At 36.8% G+C, this 21,313-nt stretch overlaps 2 protein-coding genes and 1 long non-coding RNA gene across 5 annotated transcripts; all 3 read right to left on the reverse strand.

The window, feature by feature from the left end:
* Positions 1-3,121: 3,121 nt before the first annotated feature.
* On the reverse strand, positions 3,122-3,820 carry LOC125480551. The gene is made up of 3 exons (XR_007260907.1): positions 3,510-3,820; positions 3,271-3,414; positions 3,122-3,170 (listed from the first exon to the last, which is right to left on the reverse strand). It is a non-coding gene; the product is annotated as an uncharacterized LOC125480551 (long non-coding RNA).
* An 8,467-nt stretch (positions 3,821-12,287) lies between these two features.
* On the reverse strand, positions 12,288-14,871 carry LOC103960317. Of its 3 annotated transcripts, none has more exons than XM_009372775.3 (4): positions 14,733-14,871; positions 14,455-14,657; positions 12,850-12,960; positions 12,288-12,664 (listed from the first exon to the last, which is right to left on the reverse strand). In XM_009372775.3, exons 2-4 carry the CDS (start codon positions 14,569-14,571, stop codon positions 12,434-12,436), a joined length of 459 nt encoding a protein of 152 aa, XP_009371050.2. In that variant the 5' UTR covers positions 14,572-14,657; positions 14,733-14,871; the 3' UTR covers positions 12,288-12,433. The 3 variants fall into 3 exon arrangements, with proteins under 3 accessions (XP_009371050.2, XP_009371052.2, XP_048447452.1); XM_009372777.3 differs by having other exon boundaries at positions 14,455-14,631; positions 14,733-14,865; XM_048591495.1 differs by having other exon boundaries at positions 14,455-14,867.
* Positions 14,872-16,392: 1,521 nt separating this feature from the next.
* Positions 16,393-18,710, reverse strand: LOC103935836 (bax inhibitor 1-like). Its single transcript, XM_048591494.1, has 6 exons — positions 18,516-18,710; positions 17,597-17,740; positions 17,400-17,491; positions 17,058-17,244; positions 16,787-16,942; positions 16,393-16,656 (listed from the first exon to the last, which is right to left on the reverse strand). Exons 1-6 carry the CDS (start codon positions 18,630-18,632, stop codon positions 16,606-16,608), a joined length of 747 nt encoding a protein of 248 aa, XP_048447451.1. The 5' UTR covers positions 18,633-18,710; the 3' UTR covers positions 16,393-16,605.
* Positions 18,711-21,313: the final 2,603 nt, after the last annotated feature.

Consider the following 21,313-nt stretch of genomic DNA (forward strand, 5'->3'; position numbering starts at 1 on the left):
TTGACTACTCCCACTTCTTCCACACTACTAGGAGTGACATCACTTAGCACCACATGATATAAATATCCTTGGCAGCCTTTTGATAATAATCTCTTTGCTCTCACAGCATAATTAACGGTCTGCCTCACTTCACTTTGCATACTTACAAAAGTAATCTCTAGTCATCCAGACCGATGGAAAATAACATATAATCAATTCAACATTCAGCTATAAACATAGCTCATACTCTTTCATTCTAATCAACTCAGCCCTCGGCTGCATATATAACTCATACTTAACTCATCATATCCTGTATATCTTGCACACATTCAGTACCACCTCGCGTGGTCTGCAACTCGTCACTGTATATAACATAATATGCTCTAGAATAACATCGAAATCCACAATCTAGTGAAACAAAAGTAGCTGGCAACAATATATGCTCTACTATTACTGAGCACTCTAAATAAGTACGATACTAACATAAGATAACCTACCGGTTTGCTTGCTTAACGAATCCACGAATAAGTTATTAATATTACGGTCTGCAGCCCGCAATACTGATAAATCATCGTTGTCTCGATAAGTAAGCAACAACTCTCGAGGGTGTAATATTACTATTTTGCCACTCATTAGAAAATACATACACACGTCTCAACCGCGTTTAAATACTACTTTCTAGGCAATAACAATAATAACGTAAAATTTCTACATTATTAACAAATAGACTCTAGCTAAGTCATTAAGAATAATTATCGTACTCCTAATCAAATCCGAATAATTCTGAGTATCTTGCAGTGATGTGTAGTTAACACATCCCTGGGCTTGTTGTTGTCTCCCACAACCTCTATTAGTGTAACTACTTCTTTCATGTACACCACGGCCTAACTGACCATAATTAATAGATCCAGGAACTTGCTGGATCGACACCAGTTGTGGCAAAGAAGACTGCTAGGGCTTCTGTTGGCTTTGGACATAATTTGCAGTTCTATGTCCCATCTATCCACTTGTAAAGCGTCCAATGCTTTCTCACCTACATTCTCAAAGGTGTCCATTATTGTACCTACAGCCCAAAGGTACATTTCTTTTACCAAAATCACCTTGTCTCTGAGATCTGAGATTACCAATACATCTATCACTTCACCTCTGGTCAATGGCATTAAAACCTTTGCCAAAAGAACTAGAATTAGCTTCACTTCTTTTGAAGTTCCGAATCTTTCGAGGTTCTCGAGATGACTGGCCTTTATCCTTGTCATCATTCCTCTGATTCCTATTCCTTTATTCTTCTTCATCATTATCGCTGGACATAATCTCAGAGTCCTTAAGGCTCAACAACATCTTGTATACTCCTGATAAGAATTACAATGGATAGTGGTCACCCAAAATACCACTGCCTTATGCCACCCAGCCTAAAACAATATAACACTTCAATCAAAATAGCAGCAATATTCGAATGGGACGAGGCAAGTCTGAGAACTTTCTATAATACTCAAACCAGGTAGTCGTCTCAACCCTTCTGTCAAAAGGAAGATTCCTTTGACTTGCATAATCTAAAACATCTTTTCCAATTGGTTAATCCATCACTTTGCTCCCTCAGGTTCATCATTTCATAAGGTGATTCAAATTCAACTCATAACCCATCTTAAAATGTCCCTTTTTGATAATATACTGAATCACCAAAATAATAGTTTCCCCTAATAGCTAAATCAGGGAGACTAAATTCCTCTAACTACGTGGTTTGCTACGAGGCGGTGTAGTTCTGACAGAATTCACTAGAACTTCTCAAGATGTCCAAGATTGAAACTTAGGCTCTGATACCAACTTGACACACCCCGTCCCGAAGGAGGGCATGCTGGCCGTCACGTGAGAGTGACGTAACCATTTGCACAGTACGGAAGCTTTAAAGATACAATTTCTAAGATGAAACACCCAAAGGTGAGTCCTAATTTTTGGCCATTCTGTCAGAACACTGTTGAATTTCCTCGTAGTCACCACACCTTTTCAATTCTTGAACCTGGAGGGGCGCAAAACAAAGTTGAGTGGGTCAGCAAAACGAACTTATTCAAAACCTTCTTTTCTCTTTGAATATACTAACCCCTCGCCGTAAAACAAATATAGTTTCCCAGAAAATAAACATATATACGTATGTATAGATATGCCAGTCATGCTCAAAGATATATCAATCATGCTTGCAATATGCCATTCATGCTCGAGAATATGCCACAACAGAATCTCATAATCAAATGTAAATGCTCAAGCATAATTCACATCAATAACATATAATCTGGCAGCCGGGAGTCACCTAACGTGACATGTACCGCTGCATATAGAGCTCCAATCTCAACTCATCATCTGAATCTGCACACGAGTCGGAACCACCTAACGTGGTCTGTACGACAAGACTGGGTGTAATATATACGCTCTAGTGCTACGATCACGTGAAGACTGTGCGAATAATCGCGGGTCACCTACGAGTCGGAACCACCTAATGTGGTCTGTACGACAAGGCTTGCACCTAACTTGGATCCAAGGCGAGCGTGTGGTGCTGGTGAACATCACGTGAAGGACTGTGCCCTGGCCCTGGGCGGGAGCACTAACACCGGGGTGCAGATTATGAGCTCTCTAAACATCTCAACTACTAATATTGCATACCAACATGAATACCACTTACCTGGCACTTACCTGGGTCTCCTCAGCACCATGCAACAGTATGCATAATTATGGTAATGCACATATTAAAATATGATGCATATATGACAGGATATTTAATTCGTATTTCTTTTAAAAATACGTTTTCTGGGAAATACGTCAAGCATACGTATATATATATACTGAAAAATAACTGCCCACTCACATATCACATCGACGTCTCGTAGGTCCCTGAGCCTCCCCTAGATTGGTTACATTCTTCCTCTGTATAATTTTCACCTATACAAAAAGTAACCAAATTGACGTTATTTAACGCGCATACACCAAACATTCGTCCATAACTTTCTCATACGTTACTCAATTTGGGTGTATGAATATACCACGGTGATCTACACGACGTCACGAACGCGTGACAATTTTCAGAACTCAATTTGGAGCTCTCACGCGCCCCCACGCGCACTGTTCACGCGCTGCCCACGCGCGCGTCTTCTTACTCGCGTCGCCGGACTGGTTTCGCCGGAAATAGTGTTTTGCCGGAATTTCTGGGTAAATTTCAAAGTGTCATAACTTCTTCATTTCTTAACCATTTTCAACGTACTATATATCAAAATGAAGGTATTGACGAGACGAACACATCCATACCTGTCTCGACCCCTAACTCGCCGTGGTTTCGCCGGAAAAAGCCCCGACAGCTCCGGCCAACTTTGAACACGACGATCCCGACGTCCAAACTTCTCCAACGAAGTACTCCGAGGCTCCTTGGGACCTCACTAACACATCTACAAGCTTCAAAAGTCCAAAAACTAACTAGATTAATCTTTCATGAACAGTACTCGAAATCGGAATACCTCGAATCGACACGAAAACGAAGGATTTCTCACCTGAAAATGGTATGGTTGCACTCGTACGAGCTTCACGAGTTCGATGGTGTCCTTAGTTTCTTCGATCCATCAAGGTTTGGGTGATTTGTGTGTTGTCCGTACGTTTTTGAAGAAAGAAGGAGGAAGAACGGAGCTTGGGAGAGAGAGAGAGAGAAGTGACAGAAAAGAGACAGAGGGAGAGGAAAACACGGGAGAGTGAAACGGGGTGTATGAGTGTGTGTGTGGTCCTACAACACCACACAACACAAAACTACACGTAAAATAACGAACTAGGGGTAAAATTTGTAATTTCAAATGTACGTTTCGATATTTCCGGGACGGGATGTCACAATATATATACACACACCCTATGACTATTGTATTTTTTTAGTAGTTTAAAGAATTGAAATCATTAAAATAACTTTTTCTTCTTAACGTGTTGAAATGGATTACCCCCATGTCACTTTCATGTAAACCTATCAAGGATCCGTTATTAACGGGTTCTTATTGTGTGACCCGATAACAACCTAATTAGTTATCGCGTTGACCCGTAACCTATTATTTTAGTGTCATTTATGTGTCGTGTTTATAAATCGTATAAGAAATTGCCAATCTAAGTAAGAGAGGAGATACTTGATTTAAAATTGGTCAAGTCTACACAGTACAAATACATAAACAATATAAATTATATTGGTTGTTATAAACTTTAGAAAACCTACAAAAGTAACAAAACACATTGAAAAAATAAAATAAATTTATATAGAATAATACAATAATACATATTTAATACAATATATATATACACACACCCTATGACTATTGTATTTTTTTAGTAGTTTAAAGAATTGAAATCATTAAAATAACTTCTTTTTTTTCTTAACGTGTCGAAATGGGTTACCCACATGTCACTTTCGTGTAAACCTATTAAGGATCTGTTATTAACAGGTTTTTATTGTGTGACCCGATAACAACCTGATTAGTTATCGCGTTGATCCATAACCCATTATTTTAGTGTCATTTATGTGTCGTGTTAATAAATCGTGTAAGAAATTGCCAATCTAAGTAAGAGACGAGATACTTGATTTAAAATTGGTCAAGTCTACACAGTACAAATACATAAACAATGTAAATTATATTGGTTGTTATAAACTTTAGAAAGCCTACAAAAGTAACAAAACACATTGAAAAAATAAAATAAAGCCAGCCTACAATACAAATTACCTAATATTTGTATTACATTAAATATTTATTTAATTTTACGGTGCGGTTTTAAATGTTCAAAACCGAAAGCAAACTGTTTTTCCATATTGCGGTTCGGTTTCAAACCGAAACCGTTTCAAAACCGCAAAAAAATCAAACGGTTTAGTTTGGTTTGTGCTTCGGTTTTAGTTTTCGATTCCAAATGCCCACCCTGGTATATTCCAAAAATTGAAAGAGTCCAGGTGATAAAAAAAATTAAAATAGAAAGTTCAAATGATAATATCACACATTCTTATAAGTCCAGTGATACTTAAGCAAAATCCCCTACATTAATTTATAATATAAGGTATATAAAATTATAAATAAATAAAAATATAGTAAATATTTAGTCATTGGTGGATCCCAAGTTGGAACTCATAAACTCACCCCTTCATCGACCAATTCTACCTTCTTTTATTTTCCTTTGTTTAGTAGTTTCCTTTCCTTTAAATAGGTGGCATATGATGTGAGCACTCACACAGCCAGAAACTTGTAAAAGATGAGACATAGTGGGCCCCAGAGAAGAATCCAACTCTACTGTATGCGGGTCCGACGAGGTCCACTAGTGCGACTTGTGTACATGCCAAGTGTAAAGAGGAGAGGTGAGGTTCATGTTTGGACCCATGCGCTGAGACACAGGTGAGTACTTATGTGAATAAATAACCCAAAAAAAAAAAAAAGGCCGGCTCTTTAATATTGGGAGCTTCAGGACATACTCTAATCTCCTTCCGGTATAAACAATGGGCACTAATGATATTCTCTGAAAATTGTATTTATATATTATATTTTAATATTGGGGAGAGTTATCAGTTTCGCTCAAACTAGATTCGGTTTAGACAATGTGGTCTTAAACTTCGGAAGAGGTTCTTCTCCTGCGCTCAGGATGAGAATTCTCCTGATCAGTATATTTAGACCGTTCAAATTTAATCCAACGGTTCTAAACAGGAGGACCTTTTAAAAGTTATAATAATTACAACCATTGGATTAAGTTTAAACGGTCCAGATAGGCTGGTCAGGAAGATCCCCATCCTGAGCTCAGGAGAGGATCCTCTTCCTTAAACTTCATTGAGATTCATATTTTTCTTAATACACTGACATATTTACATTAAGAGGTGAAGATAAAAATTGATATCAAATTCACTATAAACGAGATTCAAATTTAAACCGTTTAACTTGTAAATAAAAAAAAAATACCACTAAATCATATTTATTAGTTTGGCTGAATTGAAATTAAGGTAAAATAACACAATCCCTATACCTATCTAGTAAAACAAACAAGCCCTTGAAGTGTCCTAGAACCCGAATCTTCTGCTGGAATTCCCCTTCCCATATAATAAATAAAGGGTAGTGTTATCCATACATCCAATTTTACTTTTCGCACACTTCTCTCGATTACCGGATGTAGGATAAAATGAATTGAAGAAGACCAATGACAAAAATTAACAAGGATGTGGAAGGTAAATATGAGTATGTGAATATCTATCCTAAATAAAAAAATATTTGTGCACTTCACGATAATATGAGTGTGTGAAAGTGTTGTGAGTACGGAGATTACTTATGTATTGGTCAATATATTATGGTAATTACTTATTTCTTTTAAAATATAATGATATATATCTTATCATTCGTTGTTTACGTAAATAACTAATTAATTTACCATACATAATTCATTTGTTAAATACAGTAAGAAGTATTTTTTGTGTGTTTCGATTTAACAAAGAAAATATGTCATATATAAATATACCAGAACATGATATGGAATACTGATGTATTAAACTACTATGTTACTTATAATTCAATTTATTAAGAGCATTCATTCCTTGAACTAGAAGTCTTGACCTCTCGTTCACTATTCAATATCGCTTGTTTAAAACAAAAAATCTACTGTACCCTTTGATAAATAAAAAAGCTCATCAATACCAATGTTATAGTTAATAACATTTATACGTGATTGCATTACACAACCGATGTTGCTAATTACACTATGGATGTAGGTTATTACTAGGGGACGTTGTGAAATTACACAATGCAAGTCACTTATGACCTCCCTAGCTTAACTTATAACAATGTTGCAACACGAGGTTAACATTCAACTTGTGAATTATAAGAAATGTAAGGTTACACTATGTTCAAGTTACATTCCAAGGTTACATAATAATAGTAATGTCATAATTTTTATAGTAACAAGGTCGACATTTGCCTTGTGAGTGTCATATTACATTATAAAGATAAGATATTATACTTGGACGTAATTGCATTACACTACTAACGCTCACATTAAATGGTACCAACACCTTTACAAAAAGGTTTTTTTTCATGTCCTAAACTGTAATTCGTTATACGTAGAGTTTATAATAATAAAATTGTTCTTCCACCAGAGTATCACTTGACGTGTTCTTATTGAAACAAAATTATTTTCATGTCACATATAAAGCTTTCCAGGATAAAACTTGTATGCAAAGTAGTCTTGTTCCAGATCCTTATCTAACCCGTTCAGATTGACCGATTTAACAATGTACCTAATGTGCTTTTCGAATATTATATTTTGTTATATTTCTGAGCGCGTTAAACAGATTCGATTCAATATTTGAAGAATAAATTACATGATACAAGGCCCTTATCATTAATTTTCGTGTCAATAATTCTGTGTTAACTGTATATGACGTGTATATTGAATTGGAATATAAGTTTTACGTGGGGTGCAAAAATATTAGGCAAAGGCCTGTGCGCACTAGGAAGGTGAGCAACCTGCTTTTCCCCGGGATTAGATTTTAAAGCCATTGAAGCATCCTTTTTACCGTTTCAATCAAGTGGTGTCGCGACTCCAACTCTCGATAGCTTTTGGCTTTCCAAAGTCCACGCTGCCTCATCTCATCTCATGCATCACTTCGGAAAAAGAATTATCGCGGGTTCTTTTTTCTAGAAATTCTAGAGATCTTATGATTTCATCCGTTCATCGCAGATCTTGTGATCAGTTTTCGTTAGGTATTATTCATATTTAATTTTAAATTTTAAATTTTGAAATGATTTTTGATCGCACGATGTACGATGAAAGAATGAGATCATAGAATTCATAGAAAAATGATCCGGCGAAAATCCTTTTTCCACCACTTCGTGCCACATTTCACTGCAAACCCGGAAAGCAATGACACGTGGAAGGAGATCATTGGTTTAACATGACCATATTGAGCCCATTGATAGCGCTTGGTTGCATCATGGTTCATGCCAGTCCAAACCTACCTATCTGAACGAACGTTACGCGTGGGCGGGCCGCGGGCGACCACAAACAGCCTACTTTATTCAAACTAGCTTTTGTTTACTTAAATTAATTTAAAAAGAAGAGGTGGTACTCACATATTTTATGTTATAGATTGGGGGAGATAGTATTTGACGCACGATAAGATAATTTACCCTAAAAATATATATGTTTATATATTGTGAAAATAAATGAATATATAAAAAAATATGAATATAAAGGATTGAGTATGAGATAAACCACTCTCCGTAATAATCTTATACCTTCACTTTTAAGTATGAGATACCACTCTGCATTTATTATTTTCATTCCTTGATTAATTGTTAGTAAACATGTGAATGAAACTCATACTCATTCCTTTCGAATTCTTGATTTTTAGTAACACATTAATGAAAATGATACTCCTATGTAATCATGCCCTAAATACATCTAAATTGCGCCACTTAATACTATGATTTTAGTCATATTCATACCATGAAATAAATATATCATTGTATGGAAAAAAACATTTAAATTACAGGGAGAGGTAGAGTTTGAATCCGTGACACAATAGATCTAAAAAATATCATATTCACTAAGATATTTCACTACTTGCAGATGCGGTTATAATTAATATTAGTAAAAAAACTAGACACCCAAGCTTAAGAAGTAGGAAGAAATCATGGTTTTGTTTATCTATACATACATGACCACTATAATTGGAAAGGTTTCAATGAAAAAATCAGCATATTATGGAAATGAAAAAGAGTTTATCCCTTTGTTTAACCAATAACTGTCAAAGACTCAAAAGTAACTGAGTGCCTTTCTCTATCAATAGTAATGTATGGATACCTAACGTAAATACCTACATGCCTTCATGACTTCATCCTCCATTCTTGATCTATATTGTTTATATATATATATATATATATATATATATATATATATATGGAGGGTCAAAGACTCCAAGTTTTGGTATATGAAGGTTTTAATCTAAGTTTGAACTCACACTTTTATGCAAAAAAAAAAAAAAAAAAAAAATTACGGTTCTTGTTTCAATTTTTAGTTTGTGGTGGAAACTATATGTTTATTTTGAATTGGCAGCAAAATTTCTGAAAATGAATATTGTAAAGATTGAGAAAACTTATGATTATATCGATAATAAATAATTTACTATTTATCAATAAATGAATATTTATTAATTTAATAAGAAAATTTTGTTTTGTTTATAGTTTATTATTATTATTTTGACAAAAATATATGTTTTTTTTTAATAAAAAAGATGTATGATTTTTTTAAAACTTTGAGACAATTTAAGAACTAGAAGATGCTTGTTTCAAGATGTTCCATGTACATAAAACATAATCTCTTAGACTCCCTTAAAATGAGTGAGAAAATCAAGATTGATTGATGTGATAAGGAGAGCATTGTGGAGTATAATAATGAGCATCCCTCGTCACGTAGAAAAGATTAGTGGCAATGTGCTCAACAAAGGTTTCAGATCTCCGTCGGCCAATTAATAATATCAAACGCTCTTAAAAGGTCAACATATTATTTGTCAGATGAGGTGAAAAATGAATGTGGTGTATGCATTGCAAAAAATTAAGGGTGAGGTTTTTTTTATTTTTTTATTTTATGTCAAATGATAAATTTGTTAGATTGGAGACGACATGACTCAAATTCACACCATGGTGCAAGGACAACATTCATCTCTACCACTATGGTAGATGGCTATTTGTAGTTAAGGATGAGCTGAATTGAGAAAATGTAAATTGTTCAGTAAAAAATTCCTACATATATGTATTATGGGAATTTAAGTGTTAACTCTTTTATGTATGTATTATGAAATTGTACCTGTTAATTTTGTGTGTGTATTTCATTAATTATTAAAATCATATATTTTAAGGCCTTAAAGTATTTTATAGAAAATTATTATCTTATGCATTTTTTTAGTACAGTGACCTTAGTGGGGACCAAAATATTTTATTATTTAACCAGAGTTATTATTATATCAAAGATATATTTATTGAGGTTTTAGTATAGATACTTAATTTTTTTTTTTTTTAATGGAGAACAATAAAGTATTTCGAGTATTATGAATTTGACAATGTTTAAATGTGACATCCCACATCGCCTAGGGGAGTGATTCTTAAATGTATATTCCCATCCCTACCTAGCATAAGGCCTTTTGGGAGCTCACTAGCTTTGGGTTCCATGGGAACTCCGAAGTTAAGCGAGTAGCGCGCGAGAGCATTCCCAAGATGGGTGACCCATTGAGAAGTTCTCATGTGAGTTCCCAGAAACAAAATCGTGAGGGCGTGGTTGGGGCCCAAAACGGACAATATCGTGCTACGGTGGTGGAGCGGGCCCGGGAAGTGGTCCTCCCCCGGGCCGAGATGTGACATTAAACCTCAAGTGGCAAAGTTTGAAAACTCAAAGAGAAATCATAAACAACAATAACAGCAACAAACCTTATTCTACTAAGTGAGATCGATTGTATGATGAATCTTCAAACGTCATTGCACTTCTCATAATCGTTTCTTCTAACCGGTTCACGTGTCCAAACCATTATAACTGATTTTCTCTCATTTTATCTTCAATTACAGCCACTCCTACTTTACCTCGGATATCCTCATTATTAATCATATCATTTCTCCCATGCCCACATATCTAACGAAATGCTACACTCATTTTTTGAAATGTTGCTTTTTGGCCGCCCAACATTTTGTGCCATAAGGCATTGCTGGCCTTATTGCCGTCCAATAAATTTTCTCTTGAGCATTAGTGGCATACGACGATTGCACAACACTCGATGCACTCTTCTACTTCATCCATTTGGCTTGTATTTTATGTTTGTGATCTCCATCTAATGCTCTGTTATTTTGCAAGATAGATCTAAGATAACGAAAACATTCACTCTTTGATACTTCTTGATCTCCAATCCTCACCCTATCTTACTTGAGCCCCCGTTCTCACTAAATTTACACTCCATATACTAGTCTTTGACCTACTTATGCAAAGACTTTTAACTTCCACCGCTTCCAGCCAAAAGTTAAGCTTCCATCTTGTTTCATCTTGTCCATTAGTTAAGTTTGATTCATTTAATTAAATGATTAGAAATAAAAAAGAAATTATGAAGAGGCTAAAAATAATGCGAAAATCACTCCGCCTATGTACCCCTTCAATTGCATGTTAGACAAAGTGGAATGAGTAGAGTCCATCAAATTCAATTGAAAAGACTTCTGCTGCAAAGCAACGCTATTATTTTATGGCCCTTTTGAAATACGAATTGGACATATTAATAAAATAATTAAACTCACTGGAGTTGGCTTTTACTATCTCAATTAACAGAATCACACAGACGCCAACAAACAATACCGAACTAGAAATTCCAGACATCATAGAAATTCAACTTCTTCAACGGTAAGGCTTTACAAATAAGGGATGGTTAAAAATGTCTATCCAAAACTCATACGTGAAAATCAAGAACCAAAGTATAACCTCAATTAAAAGACGACCTGCTATATAATCACGTCCGACAAATACACAAAACCACGTCGGAAAAATTAACCATCCTCAACCATCCTCGATTTCTGTTAGAATAATATCCTTTCGAGAGGAATGAATTGACAACAAACATGCTGTAATGCGTTTTAACCAAAACTAGGAATGAACTCGCTACGACCAATTCAAATTGTTGGATTGATCGGCCTTATCAGTAAAATGCTTACCCCTTACCCCTAACTGGAAAAATGGCCCCTAGGTTAAAAGAAACTTGACCAGGCTAATTTCATTTTGTTAATGTTTCCAATATTCCAAGATCATATTTTCATTCATTTAGTTCTAGTCAAAAGTAAAAGTCAAACCTAAAAAAACCCTAAAAAGGCTTTAAATATTCCAAGATCATATTTTCATTCATTTAGTTCTAGTCAAAAGTAAAAGTCAAACCTAAAAAAACCCTAAAAAGGCTTTAAAATTACATGGTATGGTGAGTACGGTCATACCATTTTCTTTCCTGTAAAAAGGGCAAAATGGCACTCTCACAGTTGATTGGCTTGTGACCTAAGGAACAAGGGCTGAGTAGAAGCCATGACCGCACAGCCTAGTCTCCCAAAGGGCAAGAGGTGTTTTCAAAATTCCATACAGCCCTACAATTACTTAAGCCAAATTTTCAACTACCACATACTTCATTTGAAATTGGATTAGAAATTGGATTAGAAATTGGGAAGAAACGAAGGCAAGGTAAGAGAAGCGTGTTAAGTGTGGCGGTCACACGATATAAATACTCAGTAGCCAGGTCAAAACCCATTTTATAATCAAAGAAGTAGTAAAACTTGTAAGTACACTATGTACTTCGTTTATATTCATATCAAAGCACGGTTTTTGAAACAGTCAAAACTGATAAAACGCTCTTGTAGGAATCATCCTAAAGCTACACATATTCGTACTACAAAATCATCTCACCTAAGCTTCAAGGGGGCCGCTGTAGATGCTGGGTCTTGGGTCTTGACTCTTGGTTCTTCTGGTCTGTTTCCAATTTCTTTTGTGCTTCTTTCTCCGCTTCTGTTTTCTCAAGCAAAGCCTGCTGATGCATGGCTTTCATCATCTCCTTCATTGTCCTCTCCTCTCCTTCAAGTTGCGTTTTCATAATCATCTCAGCCTCTTTGTCAATCGGCTTGAAGTACTCTTCAATTTGAGCCTCCTGGTACATCAGCAGACAAAAGGACAAAAACAAATTAAAACAACATGACATTCTACATTGCTGGGATAAGCATCTGTTTAAAAGCAACAAGTATATTTGGGCCATATTCCCTAATGTTTCCGAAGGTTAACTTGTGAATTGTTTCCAAATGGCCTCACCGCCTCAGCAATGACAATAAAACTTACAGTTTCTTCCAGCTTCCTATTTAAAGTTTGCATCTCCTCGACCATACGGCGAACCTCCGATAATATAGTTTGTTCAGGAATCTTTCTTAAGGCTAACTTCCGCGCAGTTGCCTGGAGAGAGACAGTCAATAAATAAAAGAAATGGGGACAGTAAATTAGTACTCAAAGCATTAAGGCAACAAATGCCACAGATAATGTGAAAATCCTATTTACTAGAGGCAGTGAACGCTAAACCTGAATAAGACTAAAGCGACTGGGGAAAGAAAAGAAGGTACAAACCAAAGTAAGATATCCATATATAAGCTATTACATGCTGCTTAATTCTTAAGAAAAAATTCCATCGTAACTTGCATCTATTGCATATATTTTAGAGCTCGGAAAGCAAATATTATGCTTCTGAGTGTAATCAAGTTGCTTGTACCTGACTGATGAGCCAAACACTTTCATTTTCTCAAAATGCTTCAATAAGAAATTGGTGTACAAAGATGTGTTTCAATTGCTCCTCCATAATTAAAGTCCCACTTATTCTGCTGAACTTTTATCTTATCACCAAAAGTCAGACAGAATATAAACTCAGGGTTTAGGAGTAAAATTTTCACCTTTGTATCTGTATGTCCCTTCATCCTTTTGACGGTAACATCGTGGACACACAAGACAGCCAAAAAGTTTCCAGGGAATTTTCATAATCATTTGCCAAAGTACTTGAACAAGGTAAGCCTATATTACAGTAGTACATTTCCTGGATGAAAGAATGCCTAATGCCTATGCATTTGCAGTTTCGGCATTAACCTCTATGTTCAAGGGGTCTTTTTATCAGAAATTTATTCTATCACATTAACCGTTTCCAGAATAAGAAGCCAAGGAAAAAGAGAAATAAATAAACCAAGGGGAAGGGGATACAAATGGTGGCACTATTTCAGAAAGTAATGAAGTCTCAAACAAAGAAAGTCACGGAAGAAAAATCAAAATACACATGCTTCCCTCACACAACCAAAAAACACATCTTTGAATGCGTATGAAATGCATATCTAATAATTTTCTTCCAAAATGCTCATAATTTTGGGTGCACCTTATGTTTAGTCCTGATCTAACAAGAACCTAAGATAAAGACCTAAGTTAAGGTTATGAATCTCAGCTATTTACAAACGCCTGACATGTACGTACATCACCGGGACCGTAGGTCCTTATTGGATCTGGAAAAACAAACAAAAGTACTGTTTTCCCATTCTCCAATATGATTAAACCAACCGACGCATTTCCAACAAATTTTCAACTCTCCTTGCTCCATCATATAACTCTCCCACATTCCGTTCTTATTTAATTGAATTCATTTCAATGCTCATTTCAGCAACCAAACACCGCCTAAGCGATGAATTCTAGCACTCAAAGAAAAGGAACAATATGAACTCAACTCACATGTCCACAAAGATTGTCATCATACTTCATCTCAGCCTAATAATCTCCACATAATATGCCCACCATTTCATACAATTACGGAACAAAAACAGCGTCGATCGGACGGAAATGAAAGAATAACAAGAATTTCTCTAACAGAAGCTTAATTTTTACAAATGCAAGATCAACAAATAAATAAATAAAACTGACCTCTTTCAGGGGCTTTTCAACCTCCAACCGAAACGATCGGATTCTCCGTTCTTCGTAGCCGGAAAGAACCCTCGCATAGAACAGAGCTTTCTTTCCGAATTCAATCAGCTTATTCATAATTTTTCACTCTCTCATCCACCTCTTAACGCATCGATTTCAGCTCAAACGCAATCAAATCTTAAATTTAGGGCATTCAAAGCATCCTAATGGACCGACAATCAGAAATATATACTCTTTGGAATCAGAGAAAATTCGGAAATTCAGTCGACGTTTCTGACCTTTACGGGCGGCGGAGCGGGAGCAATGGCTGGCTGTTTTGCTGGAGGAGACGGAAATGAGAGGAAGCAGAGTAGGGCTTTGTTTGGGCGTCTGTGGGAGATGTGCTGTTTTCAGTTACACAGACGCACACCCGGGGGGGGGGGGGGGGGGGGGGGGGTGGGTGGGAAGGGTGGGTGTTTAAGTCCATTTCTATGCCCAAACTACCTGTTATGCCTCGTTACACAGACGGGGGCAAAGTTGGAATAGAATTTCATATTCCACCGTTGAAATTTCCAATCTCAACCCAACCGATTCCGAATTCAAATTTCACAAAAAAAAAAAAAACAAAAAACAAACAAACAAACAAAAAGGGGGAAATTGAGATAGATTTAGAATGTGAATTCTTCTTTTTTTTTTTTTTTTTTTTCCAAGTTAGCCAACTTATTTTGAAATAAAAAAAGTTCTGAAATATTTCGTTTTATTGAATTCTTCTATTCAAGCGTTTCGAATTTTTGTATTTTATTGCTAGTTTTGAGTTCATTATTTTCATATTAATCATATACTTCTATATTAAAATGGTTAAAACATACTTATACACTTTAAAAGTAACTGAATTTATAGATAAATATATGCCAAATATTAAAAATGAACAATAAACTTGATGTATAAAACAGTTCAATATCTTGTAAATATACCCATCTGTTTTATGTTACCTACGTAGCTAACCAATTACATTTTGTCACCTTAGAAAGAAAAAAATAAAAAAATAATGAAAAGAACTTGAAAATTTTGAATTTTTAACGATAAGGACATAATAAAAGATAAAGTGAATAGTATCAGGATTGACTTTTTAGTATAAAAATGTAATTTTTCATTAAAGTAAACATTACCGGGAGGTTGTCGTTAAAATTCCCTAGAAAAAAAACGTATCTGCATTGCACATGGTAGATTTTTAAGGGTATCTTTACTACTTTAAAGGCGGAACAACAAAATCCCTACAATAGATTTAGTCCCGGGCAGCGGCAAATCATGTTTCAAAATCAATTACCCGACAAAACATGAATAGAGTGTCCGGGATGAGTCCGGGCAGATCATGTTTCAAACAAGTGGACCCATTAACGAGTCCATCTTAGCCTACGATACCTATTAATGACCTGTTAAGATTATATTTTTTAATTGTATACTTTCAAACTCGTCATTCATGAAATTCAAACATTCTGACTTGCAAATAAAAAACAACTGTTAAATCGTAATACTAAAAAATTGTTATTAACACTTTAAAATACTCCCAAACTTTCTCTATTTGGCCAAAAAAAAAAACACTTATACAAATGTAAAATAAAAATTTTGAAGTGCCAATAATAATTCTAGTACTAATCGACTCAATTAAAAGTTAGGTAGTGTTACATGCTATACCATAACTAGTGTCAACAAATTTGCGAAATCTCCCAAGACTACAGGGCGTCGTAAAATTTCATAATATAAATCACTACTTCTGACCATCTTCATCGTAAAATTTGAGTCTTGCGAAATCTGGATTTTCGCTACGCCCACGCTCAATTGCTGGACGTGGCGAAAATCGTTCCATAAGGACTCGGAAGTTGGAAACCTGCTATACCACCAAACAAGTAGTGCAGATGGAGGAGCTAGCCAGTTTATTAACACAGCACAACAATAAACTTGGTCACGAATTAAAACGATGTCATTCAAAACAGTACGTAGAAGTTTAACGGCAGCAACACTAGACAACCACTATCAGTCTACCACCCACCAAAGAGTAGGGAATATATCAACTACACATTTTGTTTTTGAGGTCACCTGGAAAACTCTACATAGACAAGTGATGATCTCATTTTGCATTTGCTTTGCATCACCAGGGTTACAGGAGGAGCATCAATCCTTTCTTTTCTTCTTCTTCTCATTCTTCTCGGCCGAGTTCTTCAACTGCGGTAAAGAAACGATAGCCGTTTTAGTTAACAGGTCTATTTAGCCTAACAGATAACATCTGACAATATAAAATAGAAAACAAGACCGAGAGGAGGATTTTGCTCTTAAAGCATTAACGAGAACTTACCATGATAGCCAGTATACGGACGAACACAGCAACAAAGTCAGTGAAAAGCGTCAGGGCATGCTTCACATAGTCCAGGTCACCATGGTGCGCCTTCTCAATCATTTCCTGGGTGTCAACTACCATGTAGCCCACGAAAATCAAAAGCCCGAAATACAGCTGCAACACAATTTCAGAGAGCGATTAGATAACTGCATATATCACCCTGTTTTAGCTTTTATACGCAAAATGTAGCATTGCCCATCACTCACATGACTAATTGATAATTCCTTACCTCAAACTTGAAAAGAGCTGCAGAACCCCCAAAGACAGAAGAAGCAAACTGTAACCAGATTAGTATAGAAAGGCCAGAAGAAAGCAAACCCCCCAGGTAAAGGTATTCCCGGCGCCTTGCCAACATGGCTGCTGCTGAGAAACAGCCAAAGGCCAGAGCAGTTCCTCCAAATGCACTCATCAAGACACTGCCTCAAGAAAACAACAAAAAATCACGACTTTTGTTTAGAAATGACTACATACGGTCACTTCTTTCTTAAGAGATAGAAGTGTCGTTTCATTTCATGCTACTCAGCTCGAACATTCAATCAAATAAAGAAAACAACTGCTAACACATATGTACCTTGGGTTAATCTCAATGGCCAGTTCAATTAAAGGCCCAAGAGTAGCCCCCATAAAGAGACCAGCGGCCATCAGTAGAGAAACCCTCTTCTTCTGCTCAAAGAAAAAAACACAATACACGAAAACAAATAAAAAAATTGCGATAACACAAATACATAACTGCAGGAAGATGAAGAGAGTTTATTTAACAAATCCTACCTCTTGATAGGTTGGTGTGCAGAGTAACCACACCATGCATCCAGTGCAAGAAAGAAAGGTGATCATGCCTCCGATATTCCACAGGATATGCAGGTAGGCTCCTGCAGCTGATGCAATCAGGGTGCAGCACAAAGTGAGGTAGACCTGCAAGATTTAGGCTACCAATCAGTAAATCAAAGTTGGTATGGTTTGCACGCAACCACAAAATCCGGCAAACCAAGTTCCCCAGCCAAAACCATCCAATCAAAGAAAGTCAAAACCAGTAAAATGGGAAAATTCACACATTCCACTGTCATTCGAGTAATCAGCAATATCATAACATCCAAGAAAAGCAACTTGACAGAGAAAGAAGAACACGGGAGAGCCCTGCTCTTTCTGGTTTCTCGTTTCCACCACAAATAACAAATGACAAATGACAAATACCATACAATGTTTACACACAAATAACATACAATAACAAATAACACCCGCAGAAGCTATGAATCTCTTTTTCTGATTCTAGGTAACCAAACGAAACCCTAGATATCAAAATCAATACATCCAGCACGATTTTTGCAGCACATAATTGTAATTATCAAGAGAAATTGAAGGGGAATCAAAACCCTAGCAGTTCTCGCTCCACGCCTAAATTGTTCAGTCTAGTAGACAAATAGAGAATCAAACTAAGAAAACAGAGCAAAATAGAATGAAACTTTCTCTTCTTTCTCAATTATTTTCTCGACAACCAAACAGAAATAAACGGAACTAAAATTCACTTCCGAGAAAGAGGAATTCGTACTACCACGCCTAAATTGCTCAGTCTAATACACAAACAGAGAATAAAACCTAGAAAACAGAGAAGAACACAACGAAATTTTATCGGCAACCAAACAGAGTCCAAAGAAACTGAAATTCCCTTCGGAGAAAGAGGAATTCGTACCAGTTTGAGATGATTCTGAACGACGGGAGAGATCTGACGGAAATTCTTGAGAGACTCGGAGGCCCAGCGGTTTCGCGAAGGCGTTTGAGAATCGAAGAAAGACGTGAAGGCGTCCATAGTTGCTTGGTAGGCAAGAAAGGAAGAACGAGCAAGCAAGAAAATTTGCAGAGAAAAAGTGGGAAATTGAAAGCGGTTGCGGGACGGGGATGTGGAATTTATAGGGCCCTCCCTCGGGTGACTTGATTTCCTGGAAACTTCTAGTTGTTGCAGCGTTCATTTACCGTTCTACCCTTGTAGTGGGCAATGAGATGAGATCCATAAATTTTTGCGATCCAAAAAAATGGCGACTCTTGTAAGTTGAAATAATGTTATTTCTTAAATATTTTAAAGAAAAAAAGAAAAGTGTTATTGGCAGTTCAAAAATCACATTCTACACTCCTCACAAGTGTATTTTTTTTCTTCTTAATATAGAAAGTTTAAAGTTTAGAATGAGATTTTTAGAATAATAATAACAATTCTCTAAAAAAATTACAAAATATTCATGTGTTTATTTTTGGTTTGGCCGATGGAAGATGGAAGTTGCGAAATGAAGTTAATTTGTCACAACCCGTCCCAGAATTTTAATTCCGAGGACGTGAAGTTATGAAAATGCCCTTAAACGGGACTAAGGGGCGTAAAATATGTTGTAACTTGATGATTTGGGGATTGGGTAGGATCCCACCTCCCTCAAATCTCTCCCTCATTCCCGTGCCTTGTCTCTCTCTCTCTCTCCTCCCTCACAAATCTCTCATTCTCTGAGAGTTCTCTCTCTCTCCTTCGAACTCACACAGACCACCCACAAACCACCCCAAAACTATACCAACGAAGGATCTAAGACCACCATCATTCTCCTGAGGACCACACGAACACGATGGTACCAATTTTAGGTGAGTTTCACTTCGGAAAACATGGATTTCAATTTCACTGTGCGTGTGCACTGTTCATGCACACGTAAAACTTGATGTTTTCTGGGATTTTGAAGCTTGTAGGAAGCTTGGTGAGGTCCTAAGGAAGCTCGGAGTGCTTCGTTTGAAGGATTTGGACGTCGGGATCACGAACTGTAAGTCCGGCCGAATTTTCGTATTTTTGGAAAAGTTTGATTCCGTTGTTTTTAGGCCCTAAAACTAGTCCAACGTGGTAGATTATGATTAGGGCTTCATTTTGGTATAAATTACGTGAAAAATGGACATAGGAACACGGAGAATGACAAGTTCAAAGTTTGGCCGGAGCTGTCGGGGCTTTTTCCGGCGAAACCACGGCGAGTTAGGGGTCGAGACAGGTATGGATGTGTTCGTCTCGTTAATACCTTCATTTTGATATATAGTACGTCGAAAATGGTTAAGAAATGAAGAAGTTATGACACTTTGAAATTTACCCAGAAATTCCGGCAAAACACCATCTCCGGCGAAACCAGTCCGGCGACGCGAGGAAGAAGACGCGCGCGTGGGCAGCGCGTGAACAGTGGGCGTGGGGGCGCGTGAGAGCTCCAAATTGAGTTCTGAAAATTGTCACGCGTTCGTGACGTCGTGTAGATCACCGTGGTATATTCATACACCTAAATTGAGCAACGTATGAGAAAGTTATGGACGAATGTTTGGTGTATGTGCGTCAAATAACGTCAATTTGGTTACTTTTTGTATAGGTGAAAATTATACAGAGAAAGAATGTAACCAAGCTAGGGGAGGTTCAGGGACCTACGAGACGTCGATGTGATATGTGAGTGGGCAGTTATTTTTCAGTATATATATATATATATACGTATGCTTGACGTATTTCCCAGAAACGTATTTTAAAAGAAATACGAATTAATTATCCTGTCATATATGCATCATATTTTAATATGTGCATTACCATAATTATGCATACTGTTGCATGGTGCTGAGGAGGCCCAGGTAAGCTACGATTGAAATACTATCATCACATGCATTAGTAGTGGCATACATTTATATATGTGTATTGGTGCTGTGGACGCACAGGTAAGTGCCAGGTAAGTGGTATTCATGTTGTTATGCAGTAGTAGGTTGAGAGGATTAGAGAGCTCATAATCTGCACCCCCGGTGTTAGTGCTCCCGTCCAGGGCCAGGGCACAGCCTTCACGTGTATGTTCACCAGCACCGCATGCTCGTCTTGGATCCAAGTTAGGTGCAAGCCTGTCGTGGAGACCACATTAGGTGGTTCCGACTTGTAGGTGACCCGCGATTTATCGCACAGCTTCACGTGATCGTAGCACTAGAGCATACATATATATTACACCCAGCTTGTCGTGCAGACCACGTTAGGTGGTTCCGACTCGTGTGCAGATTCAGTGATTGAGTTGAGCGTGGAGCTCTAAGTGCAGCGGTACATGTCACGTTAGGTGACTCCCGGCTGCCAGATTATATATTGTGATGTGATTACGCTTGAGCATTTACATTTATTATGAGATTCTATTGTGGCATATTCTCAAGCATGAATGGCATATTGTGAGCATGAATGGCATATCATGGAACATGATTGACATATCTATACATACGTATATATGTTTATTTTCTGGGAAATTATACTTGTTTTACGGCGAGGGGTTACAAAGTTTTGAGAAGTGTTTAGAATTGGAAAAGAATTGTTTTACTGACCCACTCAACTTTGTTTTGCGCCCCTCCAGGTTCAAGAATTGCAAAGGTGTGGTGACTACGAGGAAATTCAACGGAGTTCTGACAGAATGGACCAAATAAGGACTCACCTTCGGGTGTTGCATTTTAGAAGTAGTATATTTTAAAGCT

This window comes from the organism of the source record quoted next, unplaced genomic scaffold, assembly GCF_019419815.1.
Source record: "Pyrus x bretschneideri cultivar Hongxiangsu unplaced genomic scaffold, Pyrus_bretschneideri_v1 Contig34, whole genome shotgun sequence".
Classification (NCBI taxonomy): Eukaryota; Viridiplantae; Streptophyta; class Magnoliopsida; order Rosales; family Rosaceae; genus Pyrus; species Pyrus x bretschneideri.